This window comes from Pleurodeles waltl, chromosome 1_2 (assembly GCF_031143425.1).
Source record: "Pleurodeles waltl isolate 20211129_DDA chromosome 1_2, aPleWal1.hap1.20221129, whole genome shotgun sequence".
NCBI classification, from domain to species: domain Eukaryota; kingdom Metazoa; phylum Chordata; class Amphibia; order Caudata; family Salamandridae; genus Pleurodeles; species Pleurodeles waltl.
The window spans coordinates 660,735,397-660,752,759 of record NC_090437.1 but is presented as its reverse complement, the minus strand read 5'-3'; the positions used below and the strand labels follow the sequence as shown (position 1 = coordinate 660,752,759).

Here is a 17,363-nt window from a genome sequence, read left to right as displayed (position 1 = left end):
ATTACCTTTTTCTAAATCTCTTGTTGCCTTCATTCAATCAATCAATCAAAAAATGTCTTAAGCGCACTGCTCACCCGGTAGGGTTTCAAGGCGCTGGGGGGGTGGGAGTTGCCTTCAATGAACTTCAGGAATCCCACTATAAGCAGGGGTCATTGAACTCAAATTCACACGTGATCTGTGTGGCAACAGGACTGTCCTTGGCTTGGCTCTATGGCCACTATTTAGCCTATGCAGCAGTAACCATTCTATGGATATAGCCCTTTCTCAAATAGGGGTTGTTCTACTGAATATTAACACCAACAGTATCGTAGTACAGGATTATCGAGGACAGAATTTCGAAAGGTAAGTTCATTCATGGAGGTATAAATTTACTATTCTTATCTCTACATCTAGGTGTAGAGTTAGACATATCAAATCTAGACATACTCACCCGTCGATGTTTTATTTTAGATATTCTGTCCTCGATATTGTGTCCCATTGATACTGTTGTTTTGATATTCAGGGGATCCAATGTACATTGACCACAAGCATCCAGTTAATTCTGAATGGACCATATGGTGCTGGGTTATATTTGCACTCGCTTTTTATAGAACATATCAATTGAATGCTGGAGCTCAGATGTCTTTGCTGCTTTAAAACATCAGAGGCATATGTATTATGACAACATGAAGCCCCTTCCAACAGACACTGCATTCTCTTTGCTTCTCGGAAAGGAATGGCTTTTGGACTCAAGTGCTCTGCGTATGAAACAGGAGCAGGCCCCTCTTCAGCGCAGCAGACAACTACAGCTGCATGGGTTGGAAAGATTGGGTTATTTTTTCTCTTTATCTCTCTTTCGGCCTCTCTTTGTCTCTTAGATTGTTCTACTGTTTCCCAATTATTCTCAGTAGTTCCTCCACCGCACCAGAGACTAAGGGCCTGATTTATACTTTTTAGCACTGCATTTGAGTAATTTTTTACGCTAAAGCGGCGCAAAGTTACAAAATAGAATTGATGCCCATATTTATACTTCTTTAGCGCAGTATTTGTGTCATTTTTTGACGCAAAAACGGCGCAAACTTACAAAATATAATTGGATTTTTTAAGTTTGCGCCGTTTTGCGTCAAACAATGACGCAAATGTGGTGCTAAAAAAGTATAAATCAGACCCTATGTGCTCAGTTCTAGGACTGTTATGGTCCCATGTACAAAACACACGGTACACATTACCAGCCTGGCCCCTCCACATGCCAAGGCAAAGCACCTTCCTTATAACCAGTACACAGAGCCAAGTTACAAGAAGTGGGGCTAAAATGTGCATTTTTGTGAATGGGAAGCACTCAAGCAGCAAAAACGAATTTTGCCTGAAGTACAGGACATCTTTGCAGTCTGGGTATTTTAAGGTGAACTTGCACACTTTGGTTATTTTTTTACCACCCCCATTCTCCCACACCTGTCCATCCCATTAACAAAAATCATACCTGAGAAGTATGGGGACCTCAGCGGGGCTGTGAGTTTCAAACATTTTAATGATTCATGGGACATGTCGTTATCATGCTGAGGATTTATTTGCGGTCCTCCACAGGAAAATGCACTGACAGGTAGTGTAGTCTATACGGATTATAAACGTGTGTGGCCCTTTTCCCACTCGAGCATGTATAAAATCATTGCTTTCATTGTGCTTACAAAGGCTCTGCTGATGTTGTGCGAACTCAAACACAACCTAATTTTTGTTTCCTCTAAAAACACTATCACTGGTAAATTCGGCACTACTAATTAAATATTCAGGGCCATATTTATACTTTTTGACGCACAACTGCGCCAACGCAGTTGTGCGTCAAAAATTATACCGCCGGCTAACGCCATTCCAACGCGCCATGCGGGCGCCTTATTTATGGAATGACGTTAGCCGGCGCTGCGGACTGGTCTGCGTCAAAAAAATGACTCACACCAGGCAGCGCCGGCGTATGGGAAAATGGGGGTTGTGCGTCAAAAAATGGTGCAAGTCAGGTCTGAGGCAAAAATCAGGCCTCAAACCGGACTTGCGCCATTTTATTTTTTACGCACAACCCCCATTGACATGACTCCTGTCTTAGCAAAGACAGGAGTCATGCCCCCTTGCCCAATGGCATGTAGGGGGCCCAAATCAGGCCCCCCTATGCCACTTAAAAAAAACGGAAAAAAATACTTACCAGAACTTACCTTTACTTCCCTGGGATGGGTCCCTCCATCCTTGGGTGTCCTCCTGGGGTGGCAGGGGGTGTCCCTGGGGGCAGGGGAGGGCACCTCTGGGCTCCTTCCGAGCCCACAGGTCCCTTAACGCCTGCCCTGACCCAGGCGTTAAAAAACGGCGCCCATCAGGCTGTGCACTGTTTTTTAAGGCCCACCCCCTCCTGTGCGTCAAAATAACGCCAGAGTATATTGTCACAGGCCTTAAAGTCATTTTTTGGAAGGGAACGCCTACCTTGCATATAATTAACGCAAGGCAGGTTCCCCCTTCCAAAAAATTACGCACATGGTGGGATTTTGACGTCCGCGGGATCGGGCGTCAAAGTATAAATATGGGACAGGGTTTGCGCCGAATGTGCGTCAACATTTTTGAAGCACATTCGGCGCTAGCAGAGTATAAATATGCCCCTCTTTAACAGAAATGGAACAATAAATAAACAATTACCCACTTTTAATTTCAAAAGAAGCAAGGGTTACTGTGCTGCATGGGCTCTCATCAGGAGCCTTGCATCTCTGAGGCCTCTGACAATGCCTCCTTAGTTGGGGATAAAAGTCCCCCTTGAGTGAAGGCCAAGCCTAACTCAGCAGAGAGCCTGGCTCCCTGGTAAGCGAATCTGTGTGGGGTTGGAGATAGGTGTGGGAAGCTCGAAAAGGAGCATATAAGGCTCAAGGGCTAGCCAGCAGCGTAGCTAAAGTAAAACACAGCTGGTAGGCCTGGCCACAGCTGCTGCACCACATATGACGTTTTTGCCAAATTGTATTGATATAAGTTAGGGGAGAGTGAATTAAGAGCACCGGTTAACCCCCCTACACTTGAGCCAGAGTGTGATAATAGCTCTATCCAAGCCACCACTCTGGACTGTAAAGCGTCCTATTAGGCCGTCGCTGTACTGGTGATGAAGGCCACTCTAGGCATAAAAGGCTGACTTCCACTGCCCATAACTGTCAGAGACTGATGCAGACCACGAGGCTCTCACTCATGCTAGAGAATTTTTGTTGTAGAAATTCCTCATAAAGTACCCAGTCCTGTCCAATGACAATATCTTCTTAAAAAATCACAGACTCCCACAAAGGAATTTGCCGCTCTAAAAGGTTACATAGCAATCATCTATCAAAAATAGATAGGCTAATCCTGAAATAGCACCAGTAGGACCAAAGCAAACTTTCTACTGCTCGCTGCTCTGCACCAAAAAAACAACCTCAAGGGAAAACCACGCCTTTACTCTGATAAAGCTCAGCCTAGCTCATTTTAGTCGTCAACCTCAAGTTACAACGCTCGGGCTTCTCTGTAACTCCAGGAAAAACATTGAATGCCAAATAAACCCAGTAACCGAAATCTACCTTTTGTGCACTAAACTTTAGTTCACTAATGTCATTCCGCAGCTCAAAAGGAGTAACCACAGAGCAATGCATTATGGCAGCTAATCGGGCAAACGACTGCCTCTTACAAATGTAAGAGATGACCAGAGCGTTGTCAGGAATCTGAAAATTAACTTTGAGCATCTCTAATTCCCAAGCCACACTGCCTAAAAAGGAACTCTACAGACTACTTAAAACACCTAATTAAATGAATCCCAAAATGACACAGAAAGAGTAAAAAAAATGTTCCACTTCAGGCAAATACTTCATCCACTAATTTTCCAGTTAACCAAACATTAACATAGACTATCCATCTAGGTGACTCCCAGCAACATTGCCGAGCTGCCATTCACAAAAGCACCAACACTCCTGGATTCATATGGTGTTACTGCAATACTTTTCAAAAATAGAAACAAACTGTCTGTGCCACAAAAAAGGGCATAGACCGGCACAGCATTCACTTCGTAACTTAGTTAAACAGCATATTTAAAGTCAGAGTTTGAAACCTACGTTTGCTTTGGGTTTTTTCTCGCTTATTTTTTCTAATGGTCTCTGCCCCCTTTCAGGCCTGTAACCCCAAATTTTCGGACTACGACAAAACAGGCTCCATATGTGCTGCAGAGAACATCAATGACACACTGTCCCAGTACCGCTGGCTCATCAGTGCTCCAAGTGGCAGCGACGGCGTCACCAGCCCTATGAGAGAAGTGGACTCCAACACCTTCTTTACCAACACGAAGACCATCACACTGGACTCCATCTACTTCCACGCTGGATCCCGAGTGCAGTGCGCTGCCCGAGCAGTCAATGCCAATGGAGACGCAGGCCTAGAGCTTCACAGTCCAATCGTGACTGTCAGCCGAGAGGAAGGTGAGATACCTGCTCTTTCCACACATCATCAACTCTACCAGTCAGGGGCAAGGTAGCCATTCATCAATTACTGAAGACTTTAATCGCCTGATGTAGCAAAGGTCAGGTCAAAAAGTATTTACCATTTTTCCTCAAAGCTACGTAGAAGCAAGTTCATTTTTAACTTACCTGTTGCAGTGCAAAATGGTCATTTGCAATGATTCAGAGAAATGCTGTCCTGCGTATTAATGAGGCAGGATTCCTTCAGTGAATATTAGTAAACAGCTGCAAATAATGGGATGCAAGCAAGCAGGAGCGCTTGCGGTGCTAAAGAGGGGTGGGGTGGCGTACGCGCGGGTGAGGGGGAATTAATAAAAAAACTTACCTGAATTGTCGCAGCCGCTGCCATCACCACCGTACTGCTCCTCTCCTGCGCAGGCAGGCTCCCAGCCTGCCCTGCGTCCAATTCTGACTCTGCTCAAAGCCCTATGAGAAAAGGATTGCCTGGGAGCACCCAGCCAGGATGCTCCCAGGCAGACTGAGAGCCTGTGCAGGCTCTCTCCAGGCTGGCAACACATTGCCTGCTGGAGAGAGCCTACTGCGGATGTGTGTTTGGCCGACCCGAGACGGCTGGCCAAACATACATGCGCAGTGAGAGGGAGTGCTGTGCACTCCCCTTCAGTGCTCGTCACAGTCTGTGGCCCCACCCCTTTTACCAAAAAACGATAATAAACATAGTTTATTATCGTTTTTTGGTAAAAAGGTTTGCAGCTGGTTTTTGCAAACCTTTTTGCCATAGCAGAGGAGCCACGCCTGGAAGCAAGTGAGGATTACCACACCCCCTCTCCTCCTAGCATTTACATTTGCAAAATACCTTGATAGCAGCATCTTTCCTTCAACGGCAAAGGGACTGCAACCAATATAAAATAAATGGTATGATGCAAAGGGATCTTTAGTATTGATCACGACAATGTGCAAACCTCTAACAAACATTCTCTTCTCCAAGGACTCTGCCAGCCTCGTATCCCGGGAACTGTGGGAGCTGAACCCTTCTCAGCAAAAATTCGCTACACCGGTCCTGATGACCCTGATTTTCCCAACCTGATAAAGCTGACAGTGACAATGCCTCACATGGATGGTAAGCTGTGTGTTCACCTTCGTTAACAAATAATAAATCCAGACACTGGATTTAACATGGAAAACTTGATATTCACATAATATCTCTGTTGAGTAGCATGAAATAAAACAAGGAAGACTAAGTTTCAGTCTCAAAAAAATCATGTATCTTTCGCACTTAACTATTGCATTGCAAGTTCACAGTAGATGCGACATCCAGTCGAGCCTCTTCATCCCACATTAAGTCTTGATGATTTAGCTTAATATTGTAGGCTGTCAGTTTCATTTCAAAAACACGCATTAGATCTTGACGCGTCATCCACACATAGGCACACTTACAGAATGAAGCTCTTAATGGTCATGTTAAGTCAGCCGCTTTGATACCTTAGCATGTAATATTTCATAAAACCTTCAAGGACAAATCTATTGCACTTTCTTTAGGCAGTGCCCCTTGGAGGAAGTGTACTAAGTATCTAAACAAGTGCAGAGGCGAAACAGGTAGGGGCCCCAGGGAAATATGTTCCTATGCCCTTAAGATAAGCAATGCCCATGCCAATAACTGTTCACCTATAATCAAACAATAAGAACTCAGTTTTAAAGAATCTGTATTTCTAGGTCGTGGCCACATACTTGGGTCCTCAGGTTTTTTAGGCATTGAGACATTTCAAGTGAAGAGAAAGATGTGTATGGTTGCATGTGTGTCTGTTTAGTTATTCTGGCATGAGTCCTTCACATACACATAGTAACCTCTCCTACACTTTAAATGTGCCAGTGAATCGGTAGGAGGGAGAAAGATCAGCACTGCCAAGTGTTAACTTTCTACAGTTAAAGTTGTAAAATATCGCAGAAGTTACTCTGAAATGAAATGACTGTATGATTTGGAGATTTTGAATGGTGAACAAGTCAATACCCCAAAATGTTTTGTGTGGAACTTTGTATTTTCTAATGACAGAATGTTTTGACCTGTTGCCAGAGTCATGTGCCTTGGGAGAGACTGCAGAGTGTAACCTCCCAAGGCAGAAGCTGCGGGAAGGAGCAGGGAAGATGGGCTTACGCCCCAGACTAAGCATAGTTATCGAAACACTGTTCTGCCTGGCTCCCTGTTTGATTTCCTTCTAAATGTCGGATTTCTTTGATGTTTCTAACCTGATGATATAAATCTTAAAGGTCCATCCTTTGCTACTTCTATAGCAGGCCCCTATGTGAAGAACCTTCGCAGTTTCCTATTTCCCAGGACAACAATATCAGAATATTACTGTGCAAGGAGACATGGAGTATGTTATGAGTAAAGAATAGCTTTACCATAAATTTCCCCTTCTGTATACATGTATGTAGTTAAATTTTTTCAGAGAACAAACTGAAAAAAATGAAGATATATGTATTTTTAATGCGTAGTCTGGCAACTTTATCTGGTACGTGTGCAGAGAAAGGTTGTAATTATCGTAAGACTGTTATACTATATATTTGGAAACAGATCAGGTGCTCTGGGGCAAAGTTAAGGGCATTAAATGATGATGTGGGTCTGATTTATAGAAGGGCAGAATGGAGAATCTGTCAAGTGGCAAAGTTTTCAACCTCTGCTAGTTTAGCCCCGTAAATTTCTTGTCCTAAATGGAGGAGTCCAACCATCAGAGACACCGTTAGTAGCCAACGCTACCAAAAATGGGGGTGGTTCAGCAATCCCCATTACAGTTGTAGACCAGCCACCATGTTTGACTGCTTGACGGAGTTAAAACCATTTAATACTGCCATGGCAGACTTCCCCCATAAATATGAGTACAGTATCCCTAACATGCCGAGACACACCCTCAAACACATTAGAGCAACAGGATTGATGGCCAGTGACAATGAACCTCTTTGGGGCTACATTTACAGTTTGAACATCCGATTGCAGAAATTCCACTACTTTACACAAGCTTTCGTAGAATGTCCCCCAAACATTCCCCTCTCTTACTCGCCTCCCTTGCGACAGTAGAGGCCTCTCTTTTGGTGGGAAAAAAACAATTCCATTGCACCAAACTAAAAATAAGGCAGGTCTTCTACCACCATGGTAGAAAATGACCTAGATCTTCCAAACTGGCAGATGTAAATTATGCCAAAAAAACTCTACATCACCCAATTGACAATAAATCACTGAGGTCTTTACTCAAATCTTCTATGTTCAGTTGCATAGCTCCAGAACCAATACTTGGAAATCTAAGGGCAACACACGGTGGTATTTTGATGCCACTTCCCTAACACTACAGTCACATTTTGTAGCTTTAAGGTGCTCTCCGAATCCCCACTGATAGTAGTGCCACAGGCAGGTGACCATATTTCTATTTACTCTTTCTGTTTAGGACTTGTAGAGCACACATTCACCTAGACAGGGATCTTGGTGCTAGAGACTAAGGGCCAGATGTATCATCCATTTTTGCATTCGCCAACGTGCGAATGGCCATTTGCGAATGCAAAAATGCCTTTCAGTATGTATGAAAGGCATTCGCAACGCAATTTTAAGGAATCGCTAAAATAGCGATTCCTTAAAATTGCGACCCCATTTAGAGAATCGCAAATTGCGATTCTCTAAATAAGAAATCAAAAATAAGGAATCCTTATTTGCGATTTCTAAACAACATCTAACAAGCAATTCCTTAATGCGAATTGGGCATTAAGGAATCATTATTACCACCAAGTTGAACTTGGCTTGGTAACCCTTTGGCATGTGTGAGCCTTACATTTCTTTAAAAAATTCTTGGGGTGCAGCAGAAGGGGCCTTAGGCCCCCAGCACCCTGGGGTTTGCATTTCCCCAAATTGCGAATTCCAGTTAGGAATTCGCAATTTGGGAAATGCAAAAAAATCGTAAATATGTACAACTAATCAATCATCGAACTTGCATGGATTAAAATAATAGAAAGAGAAAGGTAGGCAATGGCTGTCATGCAATTCAGATTAGATTTTGCCATAAGAACATTTGTCCCAACACTGCTATGCCAACTCTGCTCATGATAATGCACACGGTAACTTCCCAAATGTCTCTATCGTTCTATGATACCAGCAGAACACTTGCTTCAAGCGTCCTGCCCATCTGCCACAGGTTATTTCATTATGTAGAAAGTGATTCGAAAATTTCACCAAAAATGTGCATACATTGTCAGTCTCTCACAACAATAACCCAATTGTATTTTTTTAGGCATGCTTCCCGTCATCTCTACCAGACCAATGTCCAACTTTGAGTTGACCCTGAGCCCCGATGGTACTCGTGTGGGCAACCACAAGTGCTCTAACCTTCTTGACTACAACGAAATCCCGACCAGGCATGGCTTCATTACAGACAACACCAAGAACCCTGAAGTGATTGGTGAAACATCCCCATACCAGTATAACACAGCCCTGCGAACAGCCCGCACCCTACGCTTCTACCGCAACCTTAACCTGGAGGCCTGCCTATGGGAGTTCGACAGCTACTATGACATGTCTGAGCTGTTGACTGACTGCAGTGGCAGCATTGGCACGGATGGCCAGGTAAGTTTCCCAAGGTAACCTTTCTTAAGATCAAGCATACATTTAGCCTTTCACTCCTCTGTGGTTCTATTTATGTGCCTAAAAAGTGTAAGGGTTGCCACATACCTATCTTTACAGTCGTAGAAGAGGGATTGGGTTAAATTACACCCCTGCATTGATTGACTCTCTGATGGTATTCCTCCCTTCGAGACACTGAACTCTGGGTTCATACTGGACAAATACTACACACATGCATAGTGACATCAATATTTGGAAAAATAACTGGTGTGCCCAAACTCAGGCAGATTCAGTTATTTTGCGGGATGTTTTCATACAACAATCATGTTTGTTGTAGAAGGGTCATTATCAGTCTGCTCCTCTGCAGTCATTGTGCACATGGTGTGTTCTTTGTTGTACCGCAGACATTATGCCGCTATCAGGCAGGTGACAGCAAGAGGGCCGGGATCCTGAGAAAGGAAATCTCTCGCTGATAGCTCACGGATTCATGATGGTGAGAGTCACAGCATACCGGACACACTATCAGACACCTACAAGAGGCTCCAGGAACAACATTTTTGCTAAATTGAATGACCATGTGCCTATTTGTGCCACGAAAAAAAATCCTACGTAGTGGAACAGCAGTGAACAGGATGTGATATTTTCAGTGCCGGAAGAGCCTACTTGGAGATCTGAAGGCCTCTCAGTTCTAACCAGATTACAAGGTTGCTTTCAAAATCCATCTACTAAACTTTGAGGTCCTACACTACTGCCATGTAAGATGGGCTTCATAAGCTACCCCTTCTCTCAACCAGACATGCTGTGTCTTGTTGCACTGAACACACCTTTGCACACAGTACAATTGTCTATGAGCACATGCACATGTCATATCTGCGCTATGTACCGGTAGGTGTTCTATATCATGCATGCTTTCTCAGTGCTGCCAGTTGTCTTGAAATGTAGAATCTTGAAAACCAATGAATATCACAATAAGCCAGGAAATTGTTTCAGTCTGGTGTGTCATGCATAGCATGGCGTCTCACCTAGTGCTGTTCATAACCATCACATACGATAAGCAAAGCTTAGCTGGAATGAAATCTCTGAAAATATATAGCTCAGTCATCCCACATTAACATATGTCTAAACAGCTACCCGTAATATAGTGACAGAGATGTTTCCCTCAATTTTTGGCAGCTGCCTCTCAGCACCTTCAAGCTGCAAGTCTGTTTAGATAGATTTGGTGTTTTTGTTTTTCTGGCTGACTTTCAGCTGAAAGATTCCTTTTTCTGCTGAAAAGAATTCTAGTGGTTTGAAAGTGAACCGCTCCTCTCAGCCCCTTTTGCCCTTTGTGTGTTTCCCATGGAGTGAAAAACAGAGTTGACGTCTCTCCTGTCACAGACTGCCCTGCTGACGGATGTGTGTTGTGCCCGCTCATTTTAAGCACTTGAGTGACGCAGCCCATCAGGATCTGTACCGTACACAGGAGGTCTTCAGTCTGAAAAAGGCATCAAAGGGGGTTCTGCAGAGAAGTCTGCACACATCTGTGGAGGCCCCTGAGAGCTAACACCATGCAATCCTAGACGTGTCTTTGTAACGTAGCACTAGGATGTTTGACAAAGCCAGGTAGGTCACTTCGTCTGAAGGGGCTTTCAGTGGCTGCTCGTGAACAGGTGACCTTTATGTTCACAAAGGTACTTGCAAAGCGAAGTGAATGTTGGTTTAGTGAACTGTGTCTGGCTGGCTGAGTCTTTCAACATACACAATTTCTAACACAGTCAGCATTGTGAAATAGCAATGCTGATATGTGATAAATCTAATGAGAATGGGAGCACCGACGGCATCATCACTGGTCTGAGTCCATTCATTGTCAGGAAGTAGATGATGCTTTTTTTAAAGTGCAGCGAAATGCTTCTTGTGGATAGAACTACCTAAACACATTTCCACTTACCAATAATTGTGCTCTTGGAAATGATGTCCTCTCCACTCGAAGTCACTCACTCCACTCATCTGTGCCTGTTTACAGCAGAAGAACAGAGTGTGGAGGAGCCTTCTAAGACAACCATCCCTTCAGTGTTAAAAACTAGGCCTTGTGTCCTGCACTTGATGGCTTTAGAACTTGAGTAATTCCCTGTAATGCGGTGGTAAACTCACATAACGGATGCTTTCACATGAACTGCATTGAAAAGAGGCATTGTGTCAGAGCTCAGCAGTTCCATTGTCCATTATGATCCAATCTCTGGTATTAACCTGACCAATTATATTAAAAATTCAAGACGCTACCCAGGATTCATAGAAGCTTTTAAAAATGAGTGGGTGTGACTCCTTGAAATGCAGGAGTAAGTCAAGAGCACAATCATTTGTAAATCGGATCCTTAATTTTGAGCCCTATTCAGCCTATGTGCATCACACCCCCTTCAGTGTTTCAGATCAACTACTGAATCTCCTATCGTGAAATATTAGCACACACCAAGCACACGCATCAGACAGACTCACTTAACACTGCATCACAGACTGACCTTCCCATTACATACAGAACATGCACACAACACACCTTACTCAATCTAAACACATGCCTCTACTACCACTCTCTTGATTGTAGAATGTATGCACATCACTCTCCATTTGTTACAACACAACCTAAAAACCAGTTAGCCCAATAGATCAGAGCTTTCTTATCAGCTTAGAGCCCAAGACACAGCAACATATGTTAGCAGACACTTGCCCACACAAACTCCCAGCAGTGGTATTGTAGAGAACTCTGATAGCCATCAACACTAAGTGGTCATGCAAAATGCAAAGAGTGAGCTTTACAAACAACATAAGCATAACAAATCATAAAGTCTGTTGGTTTTTACCACGCCTGGCATGTGACAGGACTCTTCTGCCACTTATTTGCAGCACTCGCTTATCAGTGACACCAAAAAAGCTCACACATTAGAGGCTTTAGTACCAGACGCCTGCGTAATATCCGGTCAGACCATGGACCTCTTAGCACACTCACATGCCCCTGGGCATTAGAGGCTATGCCTATTGAAACTCTCTAGCCACTGGTTAAACTCTCCAGGGAGATGAATTTTACTCCAGTGAAGCCTAGACACATGGTTAATAAAAAATAAAAAAAATATTGAACGCTAATTTAACAAAGGGGGCATTTAGCCTGACAGAGTAATTCAGACGAGCTCAGTCTTTTGGCAAGAATATATTGTGTATTTTGAAGGTAGAAAGAGTACAGTTTTACTGCGGTCACCTATATTATCAAAGGTGGTCCTTAACTGTACATTTCAAAGGACTAAATTCTAGCTTTCTCGAGAGGGTGGGATTTCCTTTAATAAATTGTGTACATTGATTGGGACATACCATGGAAACTGTTGTCTGGACAAAAGGTTATCACTGTACCTGGTTAGAAATTACTTTCTGTCCTGATGAATACTTACACATTTTTGTCACGCCAAAACCTTAACAGGGTTAAGTGTGTTTTTGATTCTATTACCTTCAAGCATGCTCAACTCATGAAGAGATATTCCATGTATTGTTAGTGATCCCATCAATATATCAAAATGATGAATGAGTAGAATGTTTGCATGTTTGATTTGATGGAAAGGCTATCTTGGAATATGTTTAGAATAATGGTTATGGATGCGTAAATGTCGTAAGCAAATTAACGTAGATATAATGTTAGGATATGAACTAGTATAATAGGAACTGGTTTTGAAATAAATAAATATTTTTGTAGAAAATTAGGCCCGGATTTACCAAGCTTTTGGGTTTTTCTTATGTCGCTTATGGCCACGCAATGACAACACAGTCTTCAGTAATATCTGTAAAGCCATGCAAGCGGCTATTTGTCCCGCCTTGCGTGACTTTGAGGTTGTGCTGTGCTGCGTTACATTTTGAACTGGTAGGCATTTCAAGGGTGGTGCAGGGATGTTCCAGTGCATCTACCCATCGATTTGGCAACATTTTAGATTTACAAAGATTTGGAAGCCTGAAATTGCGTCAGATCGGTACGCCTTCCAGAGAATAGTATAACAAGAAGAAAATTATTTTTTCCCCTTGTTATTTTGTCTTTCTATGCGTGATGCACCCTGTTTCATGTATTGAAAAAAGAAATTGCCTATTTTGATTGGTTTTGTGCAAGAAGCTGTCCCTTACTGCACAAAACAATCCTGCCCGTAACACAGGTGCCCTTGCAGCATGGCACAAGGGTGCCTGCCTTGGCACTAGGCAGCACACATTGGACCAGCGCTAGGAGGGAGCGGAAGTGCTCCATATCTTAGTAGATATGGCACATTTCTGCTCTCCCCATTTCACACAATGCAGCACAGCAACTTTGCTTGCTGCTCTGTGTTGTGTGAAACATTAGTAAATATCTCCCTCAGTTTGTGTAACATCAGAAGGGATCACGTTGAGTTTGAAATAACAATGACAAAGAAGTGCATAAGTTCAAATGAGATTTTATTTGGGTTCAGATTTTGAAACAATAGTTGATTGTGTTTTTTATGTAAATATAAGAAAGATGCCCCTTTTTGTAATTAAAAAGTGTGAACTTCCGTCGTATTTCCTTGCTCTTGTGTTGTAAAATCGATACAAACTTTTTTTTAAAAAGGTGAACGTCATATTGTCAGTAATGAGAAATCCAGCCTTACTTTCATATACAATCCACAATGGATAGAGCAGCGAAAGGAGAAAATGAGACAAAGCAGTAGTGTGTTGTGAGACTAATTGGTTGGCAATATGGAATGTTCCAAAATCCGAAAATGTTACTCTTTAAGATTTTTTTTTATAAGAAATGCCCTTTAGTTACACATATATATGAACGTCTGCCACAAAAATATCAAACAATTGACTGACATAATGGCAAGAGGAGAAAGTGATTGTGCTCAAATGAAAAGACACATTTTCGTGGTTGGTAGTCAAAGGCAGATCACCGATACCCACACATTTGAAAGACTAACAGGGCCAGACTGGGAAACCAAAAGCAGCCCTTGCAAAAGTGCTCAAGAAAGTGCCTCCTGCCTTTGTCTCCTCACACTATTTCTCTTTTTCTATCCATCCTCTCTCTCTCTGCTTATCTCCTCTTTCTTTGCTGCCCTTCTGATCTCTTTCTCTGTACTTCCCCCTACCCCTCCCCTTCTCTCTCTCTCTCTCTCTTGAAGCCTCACTGTGCATGCTGCAATTAACCTCGGAGAGTTGGGGAATGTGACAGAGAACGAACTTTTAAACCCGTCCTCCAAGGGCCTCTGTCATGGAATAAAAGGCCTGTCCAACCCTGGAGACTAATGCATTACCTTTTGACTTGCAGGTGCTGAATCTTGTGCAGTCCTATGTCACCTTGCGTGTTCCACTCTACGTATCGTACGTCTTTCACTCTCCTGCAGCTGTCGGCGGCTGGCAGCACTTTGACCTGCAGTCTGAGTTAAGGCTCACTTTTGTGTACGACACAGCCATCCTGTGGAATGACGGCATCGGCAGCCCACCAGAGTCAGAGCTGCAAGGTATCTTTTTTTAAATGATCCATTGGATCACTTGCTGTGCTTTTTTCACTTTCAAATAATTTGATCTGCATGTGAATAAACTCCACCATGTGCTCAAAGTTTCAATTATCTATTTTCATTATTATTCATTTATGAGCTGCTTTTACTGTATGTTCATAGAACATATGTGAATATTTTATTGAAATCTTGGTTTTCCTGAATCAAGTGATAGAAATTAGAGTTCATTTTTATTCGCAAGCAAAGTTTTACTGTACTGATTTTTGTCGTAAAAAACATGCAGAATATTTTCTGTGAGCTTACCTTTGCAAAGTCTTTCGATGCAGAACGACTAATGTTTTCCGAAATGTTTTCAGTAAGTTTATATTTTCCGGAGTGTTTTTTCTATGCAAAGTTGTTGCACATCATTTTTTCTCAAAGTATATGTTACTGAGAATTATTTAGATGTTTTTAAATAAGGATATGCAGGTCATATGTTGTAGCAAAAGTCATGATCTTCATGAATAAGTGGAAACGCGCAAAAAGTTTTGCAACGTTTGTAAAGTTTTCTAAAAAACTTCAGGGAGGTTGCAAGAGAACTTTGCAACTTTGAACACACAAAATAGTAATGACGAACCTGTAGTGTATTCATTTATGGAGGGTGTGTCTTTAGACAAGGCCCCTCCAACAAGTAGCTCTTGAGCTACTGGTAGCTCTCCAGCAACCTGTAAGTAGCTCCCCTGTTTACAGACCAGCCTACTAAATGAGAAGTTTTTGATTGGTTTAATTAATATACATATAGCAAAACTGAGAATGTATAGTCAATAGGAAAATATGTTTATTTTCAAAACTCATAACCTAATATATAGAGAAAAATGGCTTCATTTCCAGAATATACTTAAAGATTATATTTGAGTAAGAAATCATGTAGCACTGGGGAAACGTTTTTGCAAATGGTATTACCTTGGTACTAGAGGCATTGCAGCTATGGTTGTTATGTATATACCATGAGGAAGGCATTCAATATTGACAAATACTTTTTTATATTACTGTCTGCAATGACACCTGATTCACTGAGTGGTAATCTTGCATATGGTGGCCATTAATGTGATCTTGTCTGATGTAGCCACTATTACAACACTAATAATATTAGTAGCTCTTGATGAGTTTAATTAAACATAAGTAGTTCTTATTACAGAAAAAGGTTGAAGACTCCTGCTTTAGACAGTTAAACACATATGTCACACAGTGAAGCCACGAGCTACCACACAGTGTGGGATTTAAATCACAAATTAGGAAAAATTAAGAGTAGAAATATAACATTGCTGCAGGACAGTAGGGAGAAGACAACTACAAAAGAAGCAAACATTTTCAGAACATCATGGGCTTTGTAGTGGACAAAGCAGCTAAGGGTGATATATCACCCCTGCAAACTGCTGAAATCCCTCCTACACTTGCAGACTACGTGCAGCTTTCACACAAGGGTCTTTAGATCCCCCACTTGAAGGTGCTTGGTGTTCAGTGGTTTTCAAAATGTGTTTTGGTTGCAGTCTACCCATGAGAAGGCACAGTTTCTTTTAAGCAACACATCTTTAATCAATTCATATGTATTTGTTGGTACAGAGGGGTAATTCCCTCGCCATAATATCCGCTGCCTGCTTTAGCATTACCATCACACTAATGGGTATACTGATGCCTGGCATGTGCCAGACTCCTACATAATGATGCTAAGGCGAACTCAGCAGGAGATAGTCTGTGCTAGAAGCACTGAAAATTGCGCAGGGCCTTGTGGTAGATTCAAGACAGCCCAAGATTTCCAACCATATGTTGTGGAGTAATAAATAGTAACATGTCTAACCCACACTGTAAGGTACAATTCTGAAAAAAAATTGTAACTGTACAACCTCTCATGGGTGTAGGTTTACTCTTTTTGGGAATTCCCAACAGTCTCCAAGATTATACGTGGACATTTGCGACAATCTCACATTTCCAGGCATTCTCTTGGGGGTTGCTTGTGAATTCACAGTTGGAACTATTAGGAGGCACTTTTGCATGTGCAATTTTACATAGTATGCAATGTGCATGGGAAAATGTCTGCACATTTTTCAATTACAATTTTTATGTCCACGGGCATATATATATGCAGTTCAATATCATTTTGGAGGTCATTTCCTTTCCCTTCTCACAGTGGAAAGGGATATATTCCTGGTGAAAGCAGGAGTATAGCCAGTTACTTACAAGAATGACTCAGAGAAAAGTTTGAGAATGCCCACAAACTTTCTAGTTTGGAATTGTTACCATACTTTTCAAGGAAACTCCACTCTGCAACATCCACACTCTACCCCTCAAGTGAGATTTAGTCACAAAAAATATTATACCATTGTGGCAGGTGCCAGGTCACTTTTTTGAACACCTCGTAAATGAGGCCATTTGCATGTATGTCTGATTCACATGTGCAAAGTCTCTGTGAATCAGCACCTGTATTTATAAGCAATTTAAGGTTCTTGAATAGGCAGCACTTTCATCTATGTTGCAAATGCTCCATCCTCTGGCAGGGTTTGCTGTATCACCTTTTCAACAGTACACACATTTAACAGCCTTACTTTTCCAATTCTTGCTTTTCAGGCTCTCTCTACCCAACAAGCATGAGGATCAACGAAGAGGGGCGGCTGGTGGTGAACTTCAAAACAGAGATCAGGTTCCGTGGACAGTTTGTAATGTCACACCCAGGTAAAAAAAATAGACTCCTCTCTTCTTCAAGCCCATTGTAGAAACCCTCTGCTTTGGCTACTTTTAGGAGTATTTGGGGTGTATTTCCAATGTGTTGTTGGGCTCTTTGTACTTATTGATGACATTGTGAGTTCTGTCTGGCACGGTTAG

At 42.3% G+C, this 17,363-nt stretch overlaps 1 protein-coding gene across 1 annotated transcript in view; it reads left to right on the top strand.

Annotated features, from left to right (window-relative positions):
• Window positions 1-17,363, top strand: part of FREM3 (FRAS1 related extracellular matrix 3) — a 202,649-nt gene that overhangs the window by 164,071 nt on the left and 21,215 nt on the right. Inside the window, exons 14-18 of the mRNA XM_069242596.1 lie at window positions 4,133-4,436; window positions 5,422-5,553; window positions 8,705-9,036; window positions 14,315-14,507; window positions 17,109-17,213. Coding sequence (XP_069098697.1) covers window positions 4,133-4,436; window positions 5,422-5,553; window positions 8,705-9,036; window positions 14,315-14,507; window positions 17,109-17,213 — 1,066 coding nt within the window. The remainder of the gene's footprint in view (window positions 1-4,132; window positions 4,437-5,421; window positions 5,554-8,704; window positions 9,037-14,314; window positions 14,508-17,108; window positions 17,214-17,363) is intronic.